This window comes from Balearica regulorum, chromosome 7 (assembly GCF_011004875.1).
Source record: "Balearica regulorum gibbericeps isolate bBalReg1 chromosome 7, bBalReg1.pri, whole genome shotgun sequence".
Taxonomy (NCBI): domain Eukaryota; kingdom Metazoa; phylum Chordata; class Aves; order Gruiformes; family Gruidae; genus Balearica; species Balearica regulorum.
This window is the reverse complement of record NC_046190.1, coordinates 7159615-7180703: the sequence shown is the minus strand read 5'-3', so window position 1 is coordinate 7180703 and position 21089 is coordinate 7159615. Positions and strand designations below refer to the sequence as shown.

At 40.3% G+C, this 21089-nt stretch overlaps 1 protein-coding gene across 2 annotated transcripts; it reads right to left on the bottom strand.

Annotated features, from left to right (window-relative positions):
• Nucleotides 1-98: 98 nt before the first annotated feature.
• On the bottom strand, nt 99-19958 carry PRLHR (prolactin releasing hormone receptor). Of its 2 annotated transcripts, XM_075757492.1 has the most exons (6): nt 19801-19958; nt 18341-18419; nt 14876-14938; nt 12331-12542; nt 3893-4040; nt 1281-1421 (listed from the first exon to the last, which is right to left on the bottom strand). In XM_075757492.1, the coding sequence occupies exons 2-5, from the start codon at nt 18369-18371 to the stop codon at nt 4017-4019; spliced, it is 330 nt and encodes a 109-aa protein (XP_075613607.1). In that variant the 5' UTR covers nt 18372-18419; nt 19801-19958; the 3' UTR covers nt 1281-1421; nt 3893-4016. The 2 variants fall into 2 exon arrangements, with proteins under 2 accessions (XP_010310911.1, XP_075613607.1); XM_010312609.2 differs by lacking the exons at nt 3893-4040; nt 12331-12542; nt 14876-14938; nt 18341-18419; nt 19801-19958 and adding an exon at nt 2549-2634 and having other exon boundaries at nt 99-1421.
• Between the last annotated feature and the right edge of the window lie 1131 nt (nt 19959-21089).

The window sequence follows — 21089 nt, the reverse complement described above, 5'->3', positions numbered from 1 at the left end:
AACTCCTGTCTAAGAAGTAAAGACATTTCTGGAACTGGACATCTGCCTCTCCTTTTCCAGTAGGACTGGAGGTGCTGGGGAAGCTGTGCATGGGACTTGTGTTTGCCCTGAGGACAAATGTCAGGAACCAGGGCTAGTTAATAGTGGAAAAGACTTACAGTGTTATGGTACGAAGGAAGTGCACTCCCACCAGCTCTCGTTTACAGCACCACACTGGCCATAATGCAATTTGTAGTGGGTCCAATTTTCTTTTTTCTCCAGGCAAACATTTTCTTCAGCTCCCCCCTGAAGCTGTCATGGAGCCAGGCATAGAGGAAGGCATTGGTACAAGCAGACATCATTGCAAACCAGTGGCAGAGCAGCTGGATGAAGTTGAAGTACTGCTTGTCAATCAAGCTGATGTCTATGTCCTTTATCATGTTGAAGATGTGCAGAGGCAGCCAGCAGACTCCAAAGGCTGCCACCACTAAGACTAGCAAGCGAAAAGTCTTTCTCCTCCTTGCTCGGTCCCACTCAGCTTGGCCCTGGGTGACATTGCCTGGGACCACACGATTTTTCAGCTTGACTGAGATTCTCAGGTAGGACAGGGAGATGACAGCCAAAGGCAGTACGTAGGTGATGATGAGAGTGCTGTAGGCGTAAGCCAAGCGATCTCTTTTCATGTGGAACCAAAATTCCTCACAGATGGAGAAGTCCAGTTCTGGGAACTCTGCGTGGTAAGTGTGGACCAAGGCTGGGGCAGCCAAGGTACAGCTCAGCAGCCAAATAGCAGCCAGGATGTAAGCACAAATAGGAATTGTGAGCCTCCTGCGGAATGGGTACACCATGGCATAATACCTATCCACAGCTATGACAGTCAAGGTAAAGACAGACACAAACACAGTGACAGGTTGCATCAGGAAAACAAAGTAGCACATGAAACGCCCGTACACCCATCCTCTGGGCTCAAAGGCGTATGCGAGAGTCAGGGGTACACAGGTTGCACACATGAGCATGTCTGAGAAAGCCAGATTGCCTACCAGAAAGTTGGTAACATTGTGCATTTTTTTGGTCTTGCAGATAACATAAATGAGAAGGTAATTCCCAATGACACCAATAAAAACCACTAGCGAGTAGCAGGGGATGATGAGTGGCTTGAAGGTCTGAACAAACTGGAGCCCTGAGAATAAATTGCTGGCATTGCTATGAATTGCAGAGAGGAAGCTTTGGGAGGTTAAATTGTCCGAATTCATCATTTCCCTCCTTTTGTCGTCTGCCGTCAGCTGAGCGAAGTGGTTACCACTGCACTACTCCTGCACTCAATCAGTGTGGATAGTGAACGGATTACTGACTGTCCAGAGGTTACCACATGGAAGGTAAACAAGCATCCGTAAAAGCAAAAGGTGAAGTTGTAATCCTCGAGAGGCAGCTTTCACCAATTCCTAAGAAAAATCAAATACAACCAATTTCCATTAAAGTCCTCCTGTATTTACTATTAAATCTAGGTTTTGACAGCATGCCACTTAATAAACATTTAATGCAGTGAGTACTTACTGCTGTGGGTTTTTAATCCCATATGATTTTCCTGTGGATGCCAAGAAGTGCCCTAGATGTCTGTCTTCTGCAAATCCAGGAGCGTGTGTGTGAGAGAGAGAGTGTGTGTGTGTGTGTGTGTGTGTGTCAGAGAGAGAGAGAGAGAGAGAGAGAATATATGAGTGAGAGTGATGCACATTTACAAGCTAAGTGGAGGTCAGTGTTTTTAAACAGTCTTCACTACTAGGTCATGACAGATTTGTGTATAAGCTTTTATCCCTATTGGCTGTCCTGGCTATTACGTTGCTCACTGCGTGTTTCTTACTGATAGTAATTAGTTCTTGAATATCCTTTCAAAAATTCCCTTCTTCTTCCAGAGCATCTATAATTCCCCTCACAGCTAAAAATCAATTTACATTCATTAACACTAGCCTGCACAGTATCTAATCCAAGATTCACTTTGCCACAGCCCTCAGAGCGTCCAAAAATGCTACCTGTGAATTTACGGCTAAAATGTTGCTGTAAAACAGAATTTTAATAACATGCTGAAGCCAAATAAATGTTTATGCCACTAGAGGGACTCAGCTACGTACTCGGTGAATGAAGTTAAGAGTAGAAACGTGCATTTAGCATGTAGCACAAAGGATCTTATTTTATTTACATTTATTTTCTAATGGTGGTACAATATTTGCTCACTCATTGTGAGTATTTTCGGTGAGGTTTATGTGTCTTTAAAGGTAAACACATGCGAGCATCTCAAAGGAAATAATAGCATTCAAAGAGATTAGCTGTAAGAGTTCACATGCAGTGAACTACAGCAAACTGTTTCTAATATTGCAGCTGCCCAAAAATATTTGGGGTATTTCTTCATTCCTGCAGGAGGTTTGTTAACCTTTTCTGTACCAGACAACAAGTGCTAACCAGTCTGTAAAATAATCTATTCTTTTTTTGTTTGGTTCAGATATTAGAAAGGAAAAAATCAGGATAGGTGCTTAGAGAACACGCGTTTAAGCAGATGTCCCCATCCAGCACCTACCTATTGCTCTTATTGTCCCTTAACTCTCCTCCATTTCAACCGCTTCTGGGACCAGGACATCAGGTCATGAAAAACAGTGAAACTCTATTGCATCCATTTATACCAGCTAGGGAAATGAAAAAATAAATGAAAGAGCTGAACAACTTCTGAATACTTCGGAGCAGAGAACATTGCTAGGTTTTTCAGGGCACTCAGGGGAATTAGACACAACTTCAATGGACAGATTATGTCCTAATCTCTTAGACTGCTCTAAGGAAATATTAACTATATTTTCTATGAGGCTATGGCAGATCCATATCCATCTTTTGATTTGGTGTAATTTGACATAAGCCAAAAGTTTAAATAGATTTTCTTGTGTCATAATTCTTTCCCTAATCTTAAACCAGAAGCTAATCTTGTGTAGTCCTTGTTCACACCGGAGCCATTCTCCCACAACTGCTTATGACGGATGGGTATTTCAAACCTAGTAAGGGCTGACTCTGGGCCGCTGCATTTCTGGTTCGAGTATGCTATGGACTGGAATATGGCTGTAATTCCAGCCTGAGGGGAGAACAAGCGTGTAGCTCAGGAGTGCCATCCCTCACTTCATGGATGTAGTAACCTACCCATGACCCACACAAAAAATGGGATGTTATATCCCACTTTGGAGTCCAATCTCACCTATTTGAGCTGGATGGGCCTCAGAGGAATATAGTACCTATTTATCTCTACATACCCAAATCCAGAGTAGGAGGGGGACCTGAGGGTAGAGTTTGCAAAGAGGCAATGAAAAAGGGGATTTCTACTGCTTTTACCACCCCGTACAACTGTACTATTTGGTGATAAGCAGCATGCTGCAAAAGTAATTCCTAAAACCCATAAATGTAATTGTTTCATGTAATGTGGGAGAAAAGTATAGTCTGATTTAAATCCTGCTGAAGTAGGATTTCAGTAGGCTTTGGACATTGCTCTAGTATAAGACAAAAGACATAGAAAAATGAACTGGGAGCATATGTAAATGGCCTTCATACTGCCCACATCCTACAGGAACTGCAAAGCTTATGCTAGGAAAGACGCCTCATGATAATATCAATGCACACGTAATAATTGAAAATCACATTTTTGATTAAGTGATTTTTCTGTTTCATTCTCAAGAGCTGCAGAGTAGATCCAACAAATATCCTCATTATATTCCTATGAGAAAAAGGTTTATACTTCACTATGTGAAAATAAAAATCAAACAAAATATCATCTAAAGTAGCCTTCAAGGGCACCTTAATGCTCAGGTCACAAAAACCTGTAAGTAACCTTAGAGATTTTTTTATTTTAAGCTATACCAAGCAATCTTCCTGTATTTTCTTTTACCTTTAAAAGTATTTTCTTCACCTCTGAAACCAGTAACCAGTACACCTTCTGTTTGAAGGCTCCCACTCTATTTCTGTTAGTGATTTTCTGTTTGTTTTGGCTTCAGGCAGAAAATTTCTTCAGTTCAACTGTACTCTACAGTCAAGACCTGGAAAGACAATACTTAATAGGGGCTTGAATAGAAAAAGTATTTCAGCATTTTACCCCAAAGAAATCCTCTTTCCTCCTTTTAAAATTGCAAACATTAATCTTGTTTAGAATTTCCTGGGCTAGATGGCAAAGTCCTTCCTGAACTGAGTATAAGTCTATTTCACACACAGAATTTTCTCATTAAAAGAGAAAAGGTCACAGAAACTGCATTACTGTCATATTGGAACTGTTTTGACATTCCAAGTGTATAGGGGTGTCACACATAGGAATGCTGATTAGTGTCTAATTGAACCCTGGTCTTCCTTGAGTCAATGGAAAATGTTATATCTAGAGCCAAACTAAGACTTCACAGCAACACATCATAGCTGAGCTTTCACGAGCTCTTCTGCTAACCTGTCCAACTTTGCACAGACACTTTGAGTACAAACATTGTAAGCTCCTATGTGACTTTCAGAAAGTGGTAAACCTCTTAAAGCACTAACGCTCTTCCTTGCGTGCATATCTAATCACCCCTGTGGTTCCTAACTAAAACAGCATGATCCAAGGATGAGATCTGATCGTAGCGGCTATACTTGCAAAGCTCAACAGTACTTCTTAAGCTAGTAGGTCCTCTCTTCTATTACTTAGGCTCTACAGACTAAAAAATTTTCTTCTGCCATTAAAGTCTCACAGTTACGGGTGTTAGTTTTCTATGTTATTGTTTATTTTAAGTGTCTTTTTCTGTAAAACACAACTTCTTTTGCATCTCAGAACTCCTTTAAAAAGTCTTTCACATCCTCCCAGGAATGTTCTGTGTGGACCAGATCAGGTAGTTCTTGCAGCAGCCTCTCCCTCCTTCTCTTGTTTAATCATATAAATCTTGTCTGCCCCTGCTGTGGACTGAGCCATCACAGTCTCTAAACTCTAAAAACTGTGTTTACAACTAAGGGTTTAGTTTGGTTGCTTGGTGTTTTTTGGTTGCTGCTGCTTTTCTCAGATTCAAGGTACCAAACTTTGACAAATTCATGATTCAGCTTAAAATAGATCATTTAAGCTGAAGAGGAGCTTAATAACTTGAATGAAGAGGAGGCTTGAGTTTAAGTCAAAACTGCCTGAGGTCGCATGCTAAATATAGGGTAGGGGCTCTACGCTTCCCTGTATGCACAGAATTCTTAGTCTGATGAGCAAAGTCAGATGAGAAAAGTGAGCTGGTTCCTTAGATGACAAAGATTTTACGCTAAAATAAACATAACAGTGTAAAAACTGAAAATTACAAGCAGTTTCCTGGGAATGAAGGTGCTGGATCACAATTACCACAACAAGGTACAAGCCAGATGTAGAAGTGAATAAACTCATACTGTCAGGAGCTACCTAATCCCCACTGCCAGGTTCTACAAGAACAGGCACATGGAACCGCCGGGTGAGAAGTAAGGGCTTTTCCTATCTTTATGGCATGGGAACACAACCCTGTGACTGAAGAAAAGCAATGTCTTTAAGAACGGGAAAGGGCGGGGGGGGGGGGGGGGGAGCAGGGAGAGCAGGGGATGTGATGAGAAAGTGCAGGCTCTTTAGTCTGACAGCAGTTTTACAGTAGGTTTTAGACAAGTTTTAAGGACAGAGGAAAGAGAGACAGAGAGGAGACAGAATAGGATAACAAAGGAACCTTTTGTCAAATTAACCTTCCATCTATGTGTTATTAAACTATTTTTTCTCAACTTAGCATATGTAGAAGTTCTTCTCAGTTTGGGCTTGCATAACACATGTGATGTGGTAGGATCTGAGAAACCATCATTTATACCAGAGGAAATATCCTAAGAACTGTGAGGTACGCAAAGAACAGCAACATTTATGAAGGAATTGGACCAGAAGACAGCAACTATTCATGCTTCTCAAGAACCTTGCTTGGGACTGACCAGCCTTTTTTGTTTTATTATGTTAGCACAAAAAGCAGGACCACACTGACTGAATTTGATAGAACCACCAAGTCTGGAACCAGAGACTGTATGGTGGATGACTGCACAATTACACAGAGAAACTTTGAAAACCTCAAGGAGAATGGGAGGAAGTTTGATATCATTACAGAGGAAAAACTTGTTATAAAACAGGATCAAGGTCACCTAATAATAGGCATTTTCACTATGACTTAGGATGTAGTAAATTCTGTTGCAGATCTATACAAAGGAGCAGGCAGTGCATTTGAAAGTGCAAGGAAAATAAAATCTACTACTTTGTGAACAGATTCCAGGGTGAATTTTTCTCTACTTTGTTACAATCTCTGGACAATTTTCTTGCTGTAAGTGTCTATTCACCGGAGCAGAATTGCGTTGTATTCTTTAAAAACACTGGGGAAGATGGTAAACCCCAGGGAAGGTAGAGACACATTTAAGCTAAGGAACAATACTAATGAAAGAACAAATTCACCATTAGCAAATTTAGGATGGAAAGTAGAACACTTCTAAGTGGGAGGGCAACAAATTGCCCCTTGGAAGTGCTGGCTTTTGGAACAATCAATATATTATGGGGGGCAAAACACCTGCTTTTAACAGAAAGCTTGATCCATTTATCACATGCATGTGGTATGATTACTTGTATGGGGCTTGGGCTTCAGGATGTTCCTCTCCATCATACATCAACATAGATTTAGACTTTGGACTTTGCTCACTCTGACTTGAAAATAACTCCGCTATCATCTTTTTCAACACTATTCCCATTGATAATGTTGAAAAGATAGAATTAAAATTTATATACATGCACACCCACACACATGGGCACAGCTGAGTCTAAGTCCCAAGATGTATCTAGTGTTCTTTGTGGTTCTTTGATGTGAAGATTTGTGCACTAATGCCTGTGCAGATCAACTAGAGCAGCACTTGAACATTTGTCGATGAACTTTTACTGTTGCTGATCTTGGCATCTGCTCAGAGCAGCCAATCTACAAAGTAAGGAGAAAGGCAGGGTCAGCAGAGTCACTCTGTAAAAACATTTCAGGCCCAAGCCACTTCAATCAGTACAATCACTGATTCTTCTTTCTCTGCCCTTGCCTTCCTGCAAGATTGCTACCCAAAGACTTCATACAAGCAGACTTCATCCCCCCGCTTCCCCATCCCCCCGTAGATTTCCTTTGCCAGCCAAAGCCATGCAGGAGTTAATAACCAACAAAAAGCTGACCTGATTTTTTTAATGTTAGGTTTTAGTGTAGGGGTTTTGTGTTTGGGTTTTGGGGGGGAGGTTTAGTTTGGGTTGGTTTGTTTGTGGGTTTTTTTAGGGGGGGGGGTGGATTGGGGAGGTTTTTGTGGTTTTTTTTTTAAATTCCTAAGCCCAGGACAAGTAGGTTAAACTGTATGATGATTCAAGAAGTGCTCATGCTGAATTTGTTCATTGAGCATGCTAAAACAGAGTTTTGCTGAAAAATAAGGACCAGGTAAACAAGTCTGACCATCTCCCAGTTGTCAGGACAGACATCAATAGAATTCAAGATTTGTAATACAGATCCTTCTGTAAAACCACCACCAAAACAAAGTGTTATCGTGTTAGCACCCTTAATACAGTAAGATGCAGTTACTGTCTTCAGAGTTCCCCTGGACAGCATATATAACAGTAGGGGAAAAAATGTGGGGCAAAACCTTTAGAAATATCAGAGCTAGAAGTTTCTTTTCTCATTAATAATTATGATTTTAGGCAATAGTGCTGACATATCATAGTAAAGTGTGCTTACTTTCTCACCGCCCCCCCCAGCTAAGTCAAGACTAACCTGGGAAAAGGTATGTAAATGTCTTTGATGTAAAGGCTGAAAGGTATTCTTACAAGGAAGGATTAAAATGAAAAAGTTTGAAGGCAGATTTGCATATGCATCAGATCCAACAATTCCTACACCCTCAGAAAAACTGGCATTTCTCCTCTGCTCACAAGCCCTGAAGGGATGTAAAGTGCAATACCAATACATGACCCGAGCTAAAACAGACTATGGGAATTAGCTCCCAGAAACATTTGCAAATTGAATACTGAGCCCTGGAGAAACTTAGTATTAGAAATGTTCCCTGCAGACCTAAACAGCCGGGAACCAGGGTCACTGTATGCCCTCAGGGTCACACATGCAGTTTAGCCCTGGTGTAGAAGAGGGCTGCCAACAAAACCTGACTCAACCTGAGGGTTGAGTCTTTGCACCAATAGGTAAAAATGCTGCCTGGTCCGTGACATTTCTCTACATCACCTCGGAGAAACAGTGTCCCTCTGCACTCCCATGCTGCTGGGGTTTGAACAGGCTCCAAGAGGCAAGCACCACCAGAACTCTCCCTCCCCGGAGCTCGCCACCCGCCGGGAGGTGACGGGGCGCGGCGCCTGCAGCACCACGGACAGCGCCCGCCCCCCGCCGCCGGGTCCGAGCAGCCCCGGGGGGGGGTCCCGGCTTCACCTTCTGTCCCCCCCGGTGTGACAAGGCAGGTCAGCCCAAAGCTCCCCTGAAAGGCAAGGGCAGGGCTCCCAGAAAATCCCCCCCCCGCGCCTGGGAGTTCTCCCGCCAGACGCAAAATGCCCTTTGCATACAAAACCCGTTGGTGGCAACCCGTGACGACCGGGCAGGCCAGCGGTTGTACTGAACCCTACGCCCAAAGGGGATCTCTCCCCAAGAGCCAAAGAGGGAAAAAACGTTTCCTGCTTCCTGCATTATCCCGAAGTGATGGGTGAAGGGCAGAAGAGAGCAACAGCTACCTGATGTAGTGATTCCATTGCCATAAGAACACTTGCTGTTTTCATGGAGCAATGAGTTCAATTAATATTTGTCAAACAAAAGGAAAAAAACCAAAACCCAGAGGACAAACACCATTCCAGCTGTTCTTAGTTGTTTATATAAAGTAATAAAATCCAACTTCCATTTAATTAACTATCCCACTAGTTATCCCACAATCTGCCCTGGAGCTTTAAAAGCTCTTAATACTAAAGGTTTGTCTCGAGGACTGTCATCTAGTTTGACTATAGCTTGCATAATAACATTATGTAGAGATAAGAACACTATTTGGAAATGCGCTGTTCTGCTCTCTCATGCAAACTCATGTTTGAAAAAAAAGAGGGGAAGAGAGATTGAACTTTAATAACCCACATCACCAGGAGGAAAAAAACAACCTAACAGAACTTCTAATGAAGCCTTCTGTCTGTTTTCAGCACAGTTCCATTTAGACTAAGGAAGTGATATTTAAAAAAAAAAAAAAAAACAAAAAAAAAAAAAAAAACAAACAAAACAAAAAAAAAAACCCCAAACATTTTCCAGCATATTCACAGCCAGACTGGTTTGTGGTGACCTCCCCCTCCAAATCTACAGATCTGTATTTGCTATCAGGACTATTCTCTCACCCAGGGGGGGGGGGGGGGGGGGGAGTGTTTGCATTGTTTCAATTTTAGCTATGCTTCAGCATCTGGGTTTATTCTTTTTCTTTGTGTCCATTTCTCTTCCACATCAGAATTTGGCTGCTTATTTTTCCCTGCTTCACAGTGTCACTCACAGCAGCCATTAAAGGCATCTGTTGTTAGATGAGCAAAATATGGAGCAGAAAGGGCTTAATGTGGAAGAAATTAGAGGAACATAGAAGAGGAATGATCATTTCGCGGTGATTCCCACTGCCACTTACCCCCCACACCACTTCTGTTGCTTATTCTTCCCTGTTATTCTGATATATGTAGCACTGCTTATAAATGGCAATACTTGAGACTGTCTTCTCATAAAAATCAATGTGAATTTTGCTGCATATTTGAACATCGCCCACCTTCTACCCTGCCCTTTTCTTTAATGTATTTGCTTTAGAATGATTCTTTCTAGCTCTGTTACTTTCCCCCCATCTTTTTATCTAATACAAGAAGTTTGAAACCACAAAGACCATTAGACTTCCTTTACTGCAACTCCTTCTAGCTCACCCCTTTCAGCCCTTCCTTTAGTTATTCTTCCAATGTTTAATGAATCTTAACAAGCAGGAATCCAGCCCCGTCTGTAGAGTTCCTCAGCTCATGTTAGTCAGTCCTATTATTCCCCATGGATACTATCCCTGACCTTATTGCTATTAGATTAAAAACCTCATTACCTGATTGCTATTAGATTAAGAGTTTAGTTTCCAAGTAGCTTTCCCCTAACATTCCACTTTAAAAAGTGTTTTGTTCATTTTGCAACTGCATTTGTGAGTGGAGAATTGTTTTTATGTAATGGCTTTGTCAAGTACATGAGCAGCAGCAAAAGTCACAGTTTAGCTCTAATTTTATGAACACTCTTGTTTTCAACTGAATGCATTGATTGAAGTACCATTGATTAGAAGACTTGAACATGCAATGTCTACAATAAATATCTTTTCCAGAATTTATCCATTTCCCCCCCCACATTTTCATTCTACAGAAAAAATCTGTTTTACTTTGCATGATTTCTGAATGTCTTTTATCCATGGTCACTAGCTTAAGGGCTGGATATTACCACCATCTGATGATGGTGAATGATAACTAAAGGTGGTTCCATTACTGTTCCTCTGTTGTTGCTGCTCTGCTCTGAGATGATACACTACTTGAGGCAGAGAAAATTGCCCTTTTTTTTTTTTTTAAGCAACAGATTCTTTCCTCTTTTCTGGGTGACTAATGCCAACTCAACCACCAACACAGTGCCTGCTGTTCCATTAAACAAGTGAACTCCACTGTTTTATGAGTGTTGATTTCATACTCAGTAATGAAAACATGTGAGAAATTTAACCTGGAATTTTACATTCTGTTGGCTTTGCTAAAAACTTGCAGTAAAACACTGCAGTGTCAAAATACCTAATGGCTCAAGTGCAGTACTTTCTGATATTATATACACATGAGGAAAGCATGGCTGAAAACTGCATGCCCCAGATGATTACAATTCGTACATCACCTTACATATATTTTGTTTCATCATTGCAATAAAAACATAAGCATTGTTTTGGATGTTTCATTCCTAGTAGTAGTGAATCATGAGAACCATATCCTAATCAGAGTAAAATGAAAAAGCTCCACAGAAGTGAGCTGATATATGCTACATAGGACTTGTTTATTATTTTTAACCCTATTGCTCTAGTAGTGCTCCAGGTATTCAGAGAGCCTTGCAATGAGCATTACTTATTGAACAAGGTAAGACCTGCCCAAACAGAAGACAACTTAATCGCTGCAAATGTAACAAGCCAAGAAGCTCACAGCATTTTATGCACGATAATGAATATGTCTTTCTGACACTAAGCAAAGATCACTGTTGTCTCCACACTAGGGAGGATGAAGCTGAGGCTGGATAATTTTTACCCTGCAACAGCACAGATATTGCTGATAGAATTGACAAGGGAATCTAGATCTGCTGATGTCCTACCTAGGGAAACCACCTTTCCCTATTACTATGATGTGAGGTGTCATCACTCCAGATGAGCAAGACAGTAAGGCAAGAATTGCTAATGAACCATATCCCCTTCCCCTGTTTCCTTTTCAACATTATAAAGCCTAGATTCAAGCAGACAAAAATCAAAACACACGGCCCTAGACAACAAACTCCTCCAAAGCCTTTTCTGAAGATGCTCACACTATTGTACTTTCAAAAAAGCCCAAATGCTATCCTATATAAGTAATGGTTCCTATTTTGGGTTCTAATAGGAAAAAAAGCTTTTAAGCGTGGTTGCAGTTTTACTTAGCAAAAACATTATACAACATTCTGGTTAATAGAAAATGAAAGGGAAAAAACCCACTGAATTCTGACCTCACAGTCTCTCTGAGCACTGAAATAGTCTTTTTATAGTCATGAACCCAAATCCCCTTCTTTTGAATAGCTTGGAGAGAAGTGGTGCACCTCAACAACAGAACAGAAAACATTGTTGATAGGGAGTGATTAAGATGTGTATGTAGAAGTTCAGAAGAAATGGAGTAGCTATAATTATTTAAGCTATTCTTTTTACTTTTTTTGTTGTTCCCACTGAGTATTTTAATTGAAAAAATACCCATGAGAGCTTCTAGAATATTCAGGAAAATACGCCATCAAATGGTAATTTATAAAATTCCATTAAATCTTGAACTAACAGTAGCAGCTTGATGCCATGTTGAATGAAGTGAAATACTTGAAGGAGTTGTGGGATGACACTGGCATTGACATATAGTTTTCTATGCAAGGCTATGGGTCACAACCTTCAAAACAGAGCTAAAGGGCTACTCTGCTTGCATCCAGCTCATGAGAAATCAAGTCCGTTCTTTTTTGCTCCCCAATCTTGTTCCGGTTTACACCAACCAGCCTTAGCTCACAAGGACAGGGCTCCAAGCCAAAAGAAGGCAGCAGACATGAAACTCACCTTTGTGATCTGAAGACAGACAGAGGCCACAAAGTGTGATGTACTCACATCCACCATCTTCTTCTCTACCACCTGTGTCAGCTTAGCCATGTTCCCAGGCAGAACAAAGACCTCTTTCTCCTCAGGTAGCACCACGTGAACCCTGACAGCAGGAGGTTTGTCCCTCACATATTTCATCAGCTGGCATGGACCCACCTGGATGGAGATCATCCCTGTCAATGAAAAGAGCTTCCCATATAACTGCACCACCGTGATCCAGAGGCACAGAGAGGTAGTGAGCCAACAGACCAGTCATCACGTCAGCTGTTTCTAGCATGCGGATCTCATTTTTGAGGATAGTTTGTAAAGTCCCAACCTTTGTTCTGTTCCTTAGTGAAAATTAAAAGCTTTAAAAGTATTCACAATTTTCCTCCAGTTCCTCTGAAGCATGTGTTACCCCACAAAGCAGCAATGAAGTCAACAGCTCTAGAAACGTGTTTCAAATCTCTTCATTTGTATCCTTGGGAAAATGGAGCTACCATGAGTCTGGAGTCTCAATACCTGGGGTCTATTCCCTGATCAATGAACTTCTGCGTCTAAGGTTCAAGTTCCAACTTTAACCCTAAAACCTCATCTTTTCCATCACTGCAATATCATGGGATGATGAAAACACACACACACACACACACACACACCCACCCACCCCCATTCTGGCTTTAAATATTCAAAGTTGTAATTCCCCTTCACATGACCTCTGAACCAAACCGACACAGCCCTGGGTTCACACCTCGCTTCATGATGGAAAGTTTAACAAATTGTGATGAAACCTCAATAGCTGAAAGCAAGACAAAGGCATCTTTTAATCGTCCGATTAGCTGGAGGGAAGAGCTGAAACTGCTTTCAGTCTGGAAAGAAGGGGAAATCATTAAAGGAAATCATCCCCTTTTCTTTTTCCAAGTAATTAGAAGAACCATCTGTATGTTCATTCCACTACAGTTAAGGGTGCAGATTAGCATTTCAGAGAGATTTGAGTTCAACCAGCAATACTTTGATGTGTTAACATGAATGATGCTAAAATTTCTAAGGCTCTCAATGTTATACAAGTTAAAAAGGGTACACATGTCACTTTTCAGTCACTCTTTTTAAATGACTATTCAGCGGGCCAAATTTACATTCAGAGATTTTTCCTTTTATCTCCACAAGCATATTAAAAAAATAATATGCTCTCATGAAACTAAATATAGTATTTACATAATGCCCAGCTATAACTCTGTGGATCTGTACTGCCAGACTGTGCAGCACATGCTGCCATAATGAAATCAAAATTGTACAAAAGGGTTAAAAAAAATCCAGATATAAACAAGTGAAGTAAACCTTTTAGTTATGACTGTTTTTACCTAACAGGAAAAATAATCTGTTGAATATTTCTTCTGTGATTTACAAGGGTATAGCAAAATTTCAGGCAGAAAGTCATAAATAACTAAAGCATATTGAAAAGAGAAAATGAAAACAGAAAAATTCTACAGACTATAGTTTCACATATATAAATACAACGATCTCCAGTGTGGGACCACCTCTGGTTAATTTGGAAACAAATCTTTCCCACTATTAGTTCTCTGAGAACTACAGAAATCTGCATTTGACCTGAGGCAGAATGGAAATTATAAGATAATATAATAGACTCTGCAGACCTCATAAATAAAAGACCATGGGATGTCTAAATCATTCAATAGAGACCTCTCCATGATTGAAATTAACTTATATGGATAAGCGAAGCTGAATTCAGTTTTCCCAAGATCTTTTGTGACTGTCCAATTCTCTTAATGTACTTATTCAAGTCATTAGATAAAGTTCTGCCCATTTATTTACCAATAAATGTTAAACTCCAGCTCCAGCAAGGCTAGAATTGCCCTCTGTGAACCCAAGTCTGTCCTCATCATCCATCATTATAACTAATCAATTATCTTAAAATAAAAATGCATGTCTCAGAAAAGAGAGCTTTGCGCGACGGCCACAAGTTTACATTTCTCAACCATACAGTGAAAAGAGCATCTTTTCCCTTGAAACAAAATGAAATTGCCAAAGAAAATCACAACACTCTAGAGCTGGGCATTTCAAACCACTAACAGCTCTCACCATTTTTTTACAGACCCCTTTCTTCAGGGAAGCCAAAACCAGTGGACTCTGGGGTGTTATTCTTTCTGGACCAATTTCCAGGGCACTTTAATGACAACTAGCTGTATTGTTTTGCTCGTGGAATTGGAAAAGCAAAACAAAATATATAAAGAGAGAAGGTACACAGAGGCCAAAAATTAAATTTAATCTGATTTATACACACAAGAATTTGGCCTTTCTTTCCCCACACTTGGACATGATTCATGGAGAACCTGAGTTCCTCCAATTTGGAATTTTAATCTTCAGAATACTGTCTAAGGAGGAAAATGCTGCCACTCAATCTGCAAATGAGGAACTAAACCATGAAGTAAGTAAGCAAGCTTCTCAACAGGAGAAAGAAATAGTAAGAGAGAGACAGGTCTTAAAGCCCCATTACTAACCCCTGCAATACCTTCACTCCATAAATGAAAGCAGAATGTGGAGGATGCTTGTCCAAATGGCAGTGCTTCAAAATCTGAAGAATGACAAGGGAGGAAAGAAGCAATTTATCTTGCTGCATTAATTTTGCAAAAGAGCTAATGTCATGGTGTCATCTCATCACCATGTCCAGGAGTTTTGTTCTTGACTTCTACAGGCCAAGGACTTTACCAAGACAATATCAAGACGATGTGGCTAACATACTCTATTGATTAATTCAATTTAAATTAAATGGCACCATGTGGCATACCAACCTGATTGAATTTGAACACATACATCCAAAAAGAAATGGTAATCTGTAATGCCCTCTCAGCATTCATGTTTCCTAATGAGAGAGTTTCCTGCTAAAATAGATTCTCAGTTAATACACTGTGATAATCCATGGCAGACGTAGGTATTCGCAAGGACTGAATTTAGCCTAGTGAGCTTCCCGGGGAGAGTCAGCTGAACATGAAACAGAGACGGTAGTTAAAAAGTGGCTAAACTCATCAACTGAGTGGTTGGGTACCAAAATTTACTGGTCTCTTATAGAATAGCACCCAAGGAGTCTAGCTTTGGTTTCACATATCAGAAAGCCTTCACCCCCATTTGTGAAAAGATGAGATTTTTATGCTACTTCTGGTTTTATGCTTAATCAGTTTAAGAGCTGTTAATATGTGTCAGGGTTATATTCTCTGATTAACACCTGTTACTCCTTGCTTCAATTACTCAGACACTCTTTAACTTAGTTTTTATTATATAGTATATAACTTCCATATCAAAAGGGCCTAGAAAGACAGATCTGAATGAGTAGAGTAAAATAATTTGTTATAGCCACAGTGCTTGTCCACACAAAATACCCCATTACCAAGGGAGCAGTTTCCCTTTTGTCCCATTTCTCTCTGAAGTTAATGCTGCTTGACTACAATGAATCACAGTAGATGGTGTTTCCCATTATCAAGACAACAAAAGTAGTCTATAATTCATAATAAAGCAATTTTTAAGCCACTTGAAATGCTTTTTGCACTTAGAGTTACTCTATTTTCTGCTATGTGCAGCAGGAGTTCCCTCCATCCAGTCTAGCTGGTTGGTTGCTATACACAGACTTATTTCGTGTGACTGAAATTACACACTGCTTGAAGGCTACCAAAATGCTGCAGAAGCAGTGAGGAAGAAATAAGATAGCAAAGAGACCACAGAAGCTGTGACTGGCTGAAAAACATACTTAATGTTGATGGGGCTTAAAGGAGACAATCACAAGCATTCGCTCATTGTAAAAGATGAAACAGAAACAAAGCTCTGAGAGCCTGAAATGCAAAGACTGGGATATCTACACATCCTTGTCATGGGAGAAGAGGCATCTAAGCTGTTGGAGCAATTTGTATGTGTCAGGTTATCAAAGGTGTCCATAAATCAAAGAAAATGATCTGCAAGGCTCAGCAGAGATGTCCATTTGGTGCAAAGGAGCAGGCAGACGAAGCCCCATAGATTCCCCTACAGTTCCCTGCATCAAACTGACAGAGTCTTCCAAGTCGTGTAACGTGACCGTAACCTTGCTGCTATATAGCACCATCACCCCTGACAGCATAGCTGGAAATGGTGTAAGGCAGCTGCCATAGATGGATGCAGCCCTGTGGCTCCCAGAGGCTAAATGTGTGTTAACTGTCCAACTGAAAAGCCTAAAATTACAAAACTGGAAGCACAAGACATTAACTCCAGCCAAAGAAGGATTTATCCTGCCGTAAGACTCAAAAGGAGAGACTCAGCTGGGGCCCATGTAGTCTGCACATTGTACCTGTACATGATGAGGCATTTGGAGTCTTCCCCTTAAGTCAACAGGCTTTCTGTCACTGACTGCCACGTGAACATCTTAGGGTCCTCATTATCCCAGACATCTAGTAAGTTGTTCCGTGAAAAGCATATGATGTAATATATGTGTAAGATACACATCTTACATTTCCTATACCACGGTAGCTGTCCCATACTCATGTCCATTATGACCTGCCCACCCCATTGATCTCAGCTCCTCATTGTAACCACCACCTGGTGAGGACTCACTGGCACCAGGAACATCTAGTAGTACAGTTAACGTTAGTGCTGAAGAACTAACTCTATTGCGGGATTCATTTGTTAACCAGATGTTTCTCAGATTTTCTAATCCCAAAATAATGTAATCTTTCACAAGAACCCCCTCCCCCACACACACACATGGACTGTGCTATCACAGCTGTTAAATTTTACAAGTCAATAAAAGTTTGGTGTTGAAAGCTTGGTCTTTCTGCCAAACATTATAATGCCTAATTATTTTATACAGATGTTATCTACATATGCACAGTTATCTACACAATATCCACACGTTTTGAAAAGAAAAAAATACAGTTAACTCCAAAAATAAGATACCACCATTGGGTGGCAATGAGGCACAGTGATGTGTGGAAAAAGGTGTTTGAGAAGGAACATGAAGAATCATGCAGTTAATGGAATATATGTTATATATATTATATAATTATTATATATATGTTATGTAAAAAGTATGAATGATCCAGGTATGTAAATGAGACATGAAAGATTTTAGTATGGAAGGATAGAGAAATATTCCCATAAAAGGAGATGAAAGGGGCAAATTATGACTATCAAATGAGGTGTGGAAAAGTAACTACAAGTCAACACTGACCAAATCTTCCTGTTCTTTGCCCTTGAATGGTACTTGTGACTTTTTAAGTCACAAGATGAGTCCATGACTAAATTAATTTACATTTTATAATGGGAGAATAGCAGCACTAGATTATCTAACCTATCTAGTCCAGCAGCCTATCTCTAGTAAAATATCTTTTGGGAGAAGGAAAGGGGTAGTAGAAACAGTATATAATGATACTTTCCCTCTGATGGCCTTCCAGCAATCAACATTTTAGGTTCTTTGAAGCCAGTGGTTTAATCCAGAGAGGCTTGTTCCATAGGCTTTTCCTCCACAAATTTGTCTAATTGTTTCCTGATCTCCATTCATCACATATCCAAAGCAATCTCAGCCAAAAATTGCCATAATTTAATAACACAACTTTAGTTTTTAAGCCTATTACCTGTTTGATAACTTTATGGGTTGCTTTCTAGTTTCTGATTCCTCAAGTTCTACCACATAGTTTCCTTGCTACACTGAACCCATAAAGTTATCAATCAGGCAATAGGCTTAAAAAACAAAGCTGCATAATTAAAATGTGGCACTTTTTTGGCAGAGATTGTGTCTGAATGCCCAACTTCTTTAACTTATAGAACAAGCAAGAAAAAAAAAAAAAAGAAAAAAAATCTTTAGGACTGCTAAGTGCACAGAATTAACTTCAAAACAGGAGACCATATAACCTACAGTACCTGGCACTTCTGCATAATTAGAAAAAAAATATTGTTGGGATGTTGTCACTAAAAGTGATCAACATAACAGATATTACATGAAACAAAGATATCTTACCGTTAAATTTTAATAAGTTTTTCTTCTCCATACCTTCCTCAGCAATTCTCTCCTGTCTTCATTAGTTAATTAGTTCTGCCTGGAGCAGAAAGTTTGTGATGCTTAAGAAAAAAACAGAAAATCAGTAATTTAAGAGAGCCTCAGAAACTTTGATCATTTGTTTGCTCATTTTATCCTACAAATCTTTCCTTTTTTCCCTTTGAAAATTCTTGCTATAAATTCCCACAGGAGAGTCTCAAATGCTGTTGCTGAGATTTTTTCAGGTGAACTTCTTGTAAACACCTTCAATCTCACATTTCTATAGAGAGTTCTCCCCAGGAGCTGGATGCCATGGAATAAACACATTAACCAGCTAGTCAGAGCTTCTCCAAATGATTAAGCGTCTCTAACGAGATACCAAAGATGTGAATAAATTCAGCACTTTTGACTTGTAATTTCACTCCCTCAACAAAAAAAAACAGTAGAAAGGCAACCATGAAACCACGTTGAACTGGACAGTTACTCGCCAGTGTTAGCACTGCAATAAGTTACCGCAAGCCTCATCCAAAATCAACAACAGCGTTTACTCCTCCATACAATGATCACTTCTTATTTGTCCCACAGTACTTAATTAATTCATGATTTAATAATTTAGAATATCTTCCATCTATTATTCATCTTAACAAGATCAGCAGCTTAATCTCAGATGAAAAGAAACTGAATGTTTTTCAAAACTCCATGCATATGACTAGGAAACCATATTGATTTAGTTTGCATAGTTGGTGCTAATAGCTATAAATACTACCAGAAAGAAACACAAAACATGTTTTAAAAAAATTCTTCCTTCTCCAAGTAACAAACCGCATCAATGACCTTTTTGTTCAAGTGCTATCTACATGAGGTTCACACATTTCCCAGCAGAGCCACTGATTTCAGGTTAGGCAATTTATGGGAATTTACATTAATTTGTGATTTAGGACTATTCATAACAGCACTCAGATTATTTTATTTACTGGATGACTGGAAAGTTAATATTGCAACAATGAATTTCCTAACATAAACTGTTTCCAGAATGATAATCACACTGTAAAAGCCTGAATATAATGGTTTTGAAATATGTGTTAGTGAAATTCAGAAACCAAGACAGAGGTATATTCCCCAACTCCTCTGTTTGTTAGGGAGAGTTTGTTTGTGATATCAGCCTATTAAAACATCAGCTTGAGGCCAAATAAAGAGACCAGCATTAGGAGTCAGAATTCCTGAGTTGTCCTCAGCCTACCTTTGCCTGATACTCAGGAGTGTAAGTGGTATTTTAAACACACAGAGAACTCCAAAGACATACCCCTGCAACTATTAATCACGGGCTATTCTATTTTGAAGTATTACAAGAGCAAGGATTTACTTGTATTTTACTCTGAAGATGTAAAGGAGTGAAGATTTTGCCTGTGAAGCTGGGCTTCCAGATCTCCTGATAAACCTACCAAAATAGTAGATGTCCTTTCAAAAATGTGCACCTTGACAAAGGTTACATATTCTGATCTTCCCAGCCCCATCGGTGGCAAGCAATTTAGCTAATTAGACTGTTGAGTTCTGAACCTTTCAAAAAAACCATCTTCCTTTTCAGTTTCAGTCCCCTTGTTAGCTCATGGCAAGGACAGCCGAGGAGCACTGGTGGCCGCATGACAAGCGTATGACTTCCTTCCTTCAAAGCCTCCCAGCTCTGGCCACGTGCTCAGCTCCGCAGAAGCTGAATAAACTATTCTTCTTTTGCCATTATGGACGTGCCCAGGTCCATATTTCCACACGTCTGTGCTGAGCTAACCAGCCAACAAGTTTTAATGTCAAGGGTGCTATTAGAGTTCAGAGGTTGGTTTGCTTTGAAATGCAGAACTCCTTTAAATAGCAGAGCCAGCCGACGTAGCTCCCAGTTCCTCTCCCTGTGACTTGCTTCTGCCCCTCAGATCTGCCACTGAAAGTGTTGGAGCAGCTGCCTGGTGAGCTGGATTGGGGAACTGATCTAGCTTAAAAATAACACCACAAAAAGCAAAATGATTAATAAGCAGGGTTAGTTCATAGGCTGTTCCCAAACCACTGTATCTGTGACTCACTACCGCTGTCCCGGGGGCTGGGGGTCGACAGACCATGACTCTGACACAGTCCTTTGTGCCTTTCTGATAGCAGCATAAAACCCGTGGGCGTTTGCAAAGAAATACAAAGGGTAGCCACAGTTCTGCTAAAGATCCCCAGACTGAAATCCAGAAGATTGTACTAACAGCTCACTGATTCCCAGGAAAAGCTTATTTGGCCAGATCGTTTGCCCCTGTTGCCCTGAAATATCCTCATTTCGGGGTGTCACTAGAGAGAGCCATTCACATATTTTTAACATTTTTCCTGTACATATTCTATTGCTACCCTATCCAGCTAATTTTTGCTACATCCCACGTACACACATATTTTTCAGTGAGTGGCAGCCAGAGCCACATGAGTCATCCTCGGAAATTATCTTTTCCTACAAAAATCCAATGGGTACAAAATTCCAGCCACCTCATAACAACCGACCCCGCTGATTGAGTCCATCCTGTAAGTGGCATTGCTGGTTGCTTCAGTCATGCGTGTGGCAATTAGTAATGATGGAGAAAGAGCCTTTTATGCACAATTTCCAGCTGTGAAAAGATTAGCGTGGCCGACATGGGCTGTGCCACAGAGTGACTCTGGCTCTTGGCTGGGCTTACTGACACACTGCTTGTTTTCCACTCCACACGTGGGAATG

Coding starts and splice junctions, on each gene's coding strand:
- PRLHR (XM_010312609.2), bottom strand. CDS start 1,235: ATGATGAATTCGGACAATTTAACCTCCCAAAGCTTCCTCTCTGCAATT.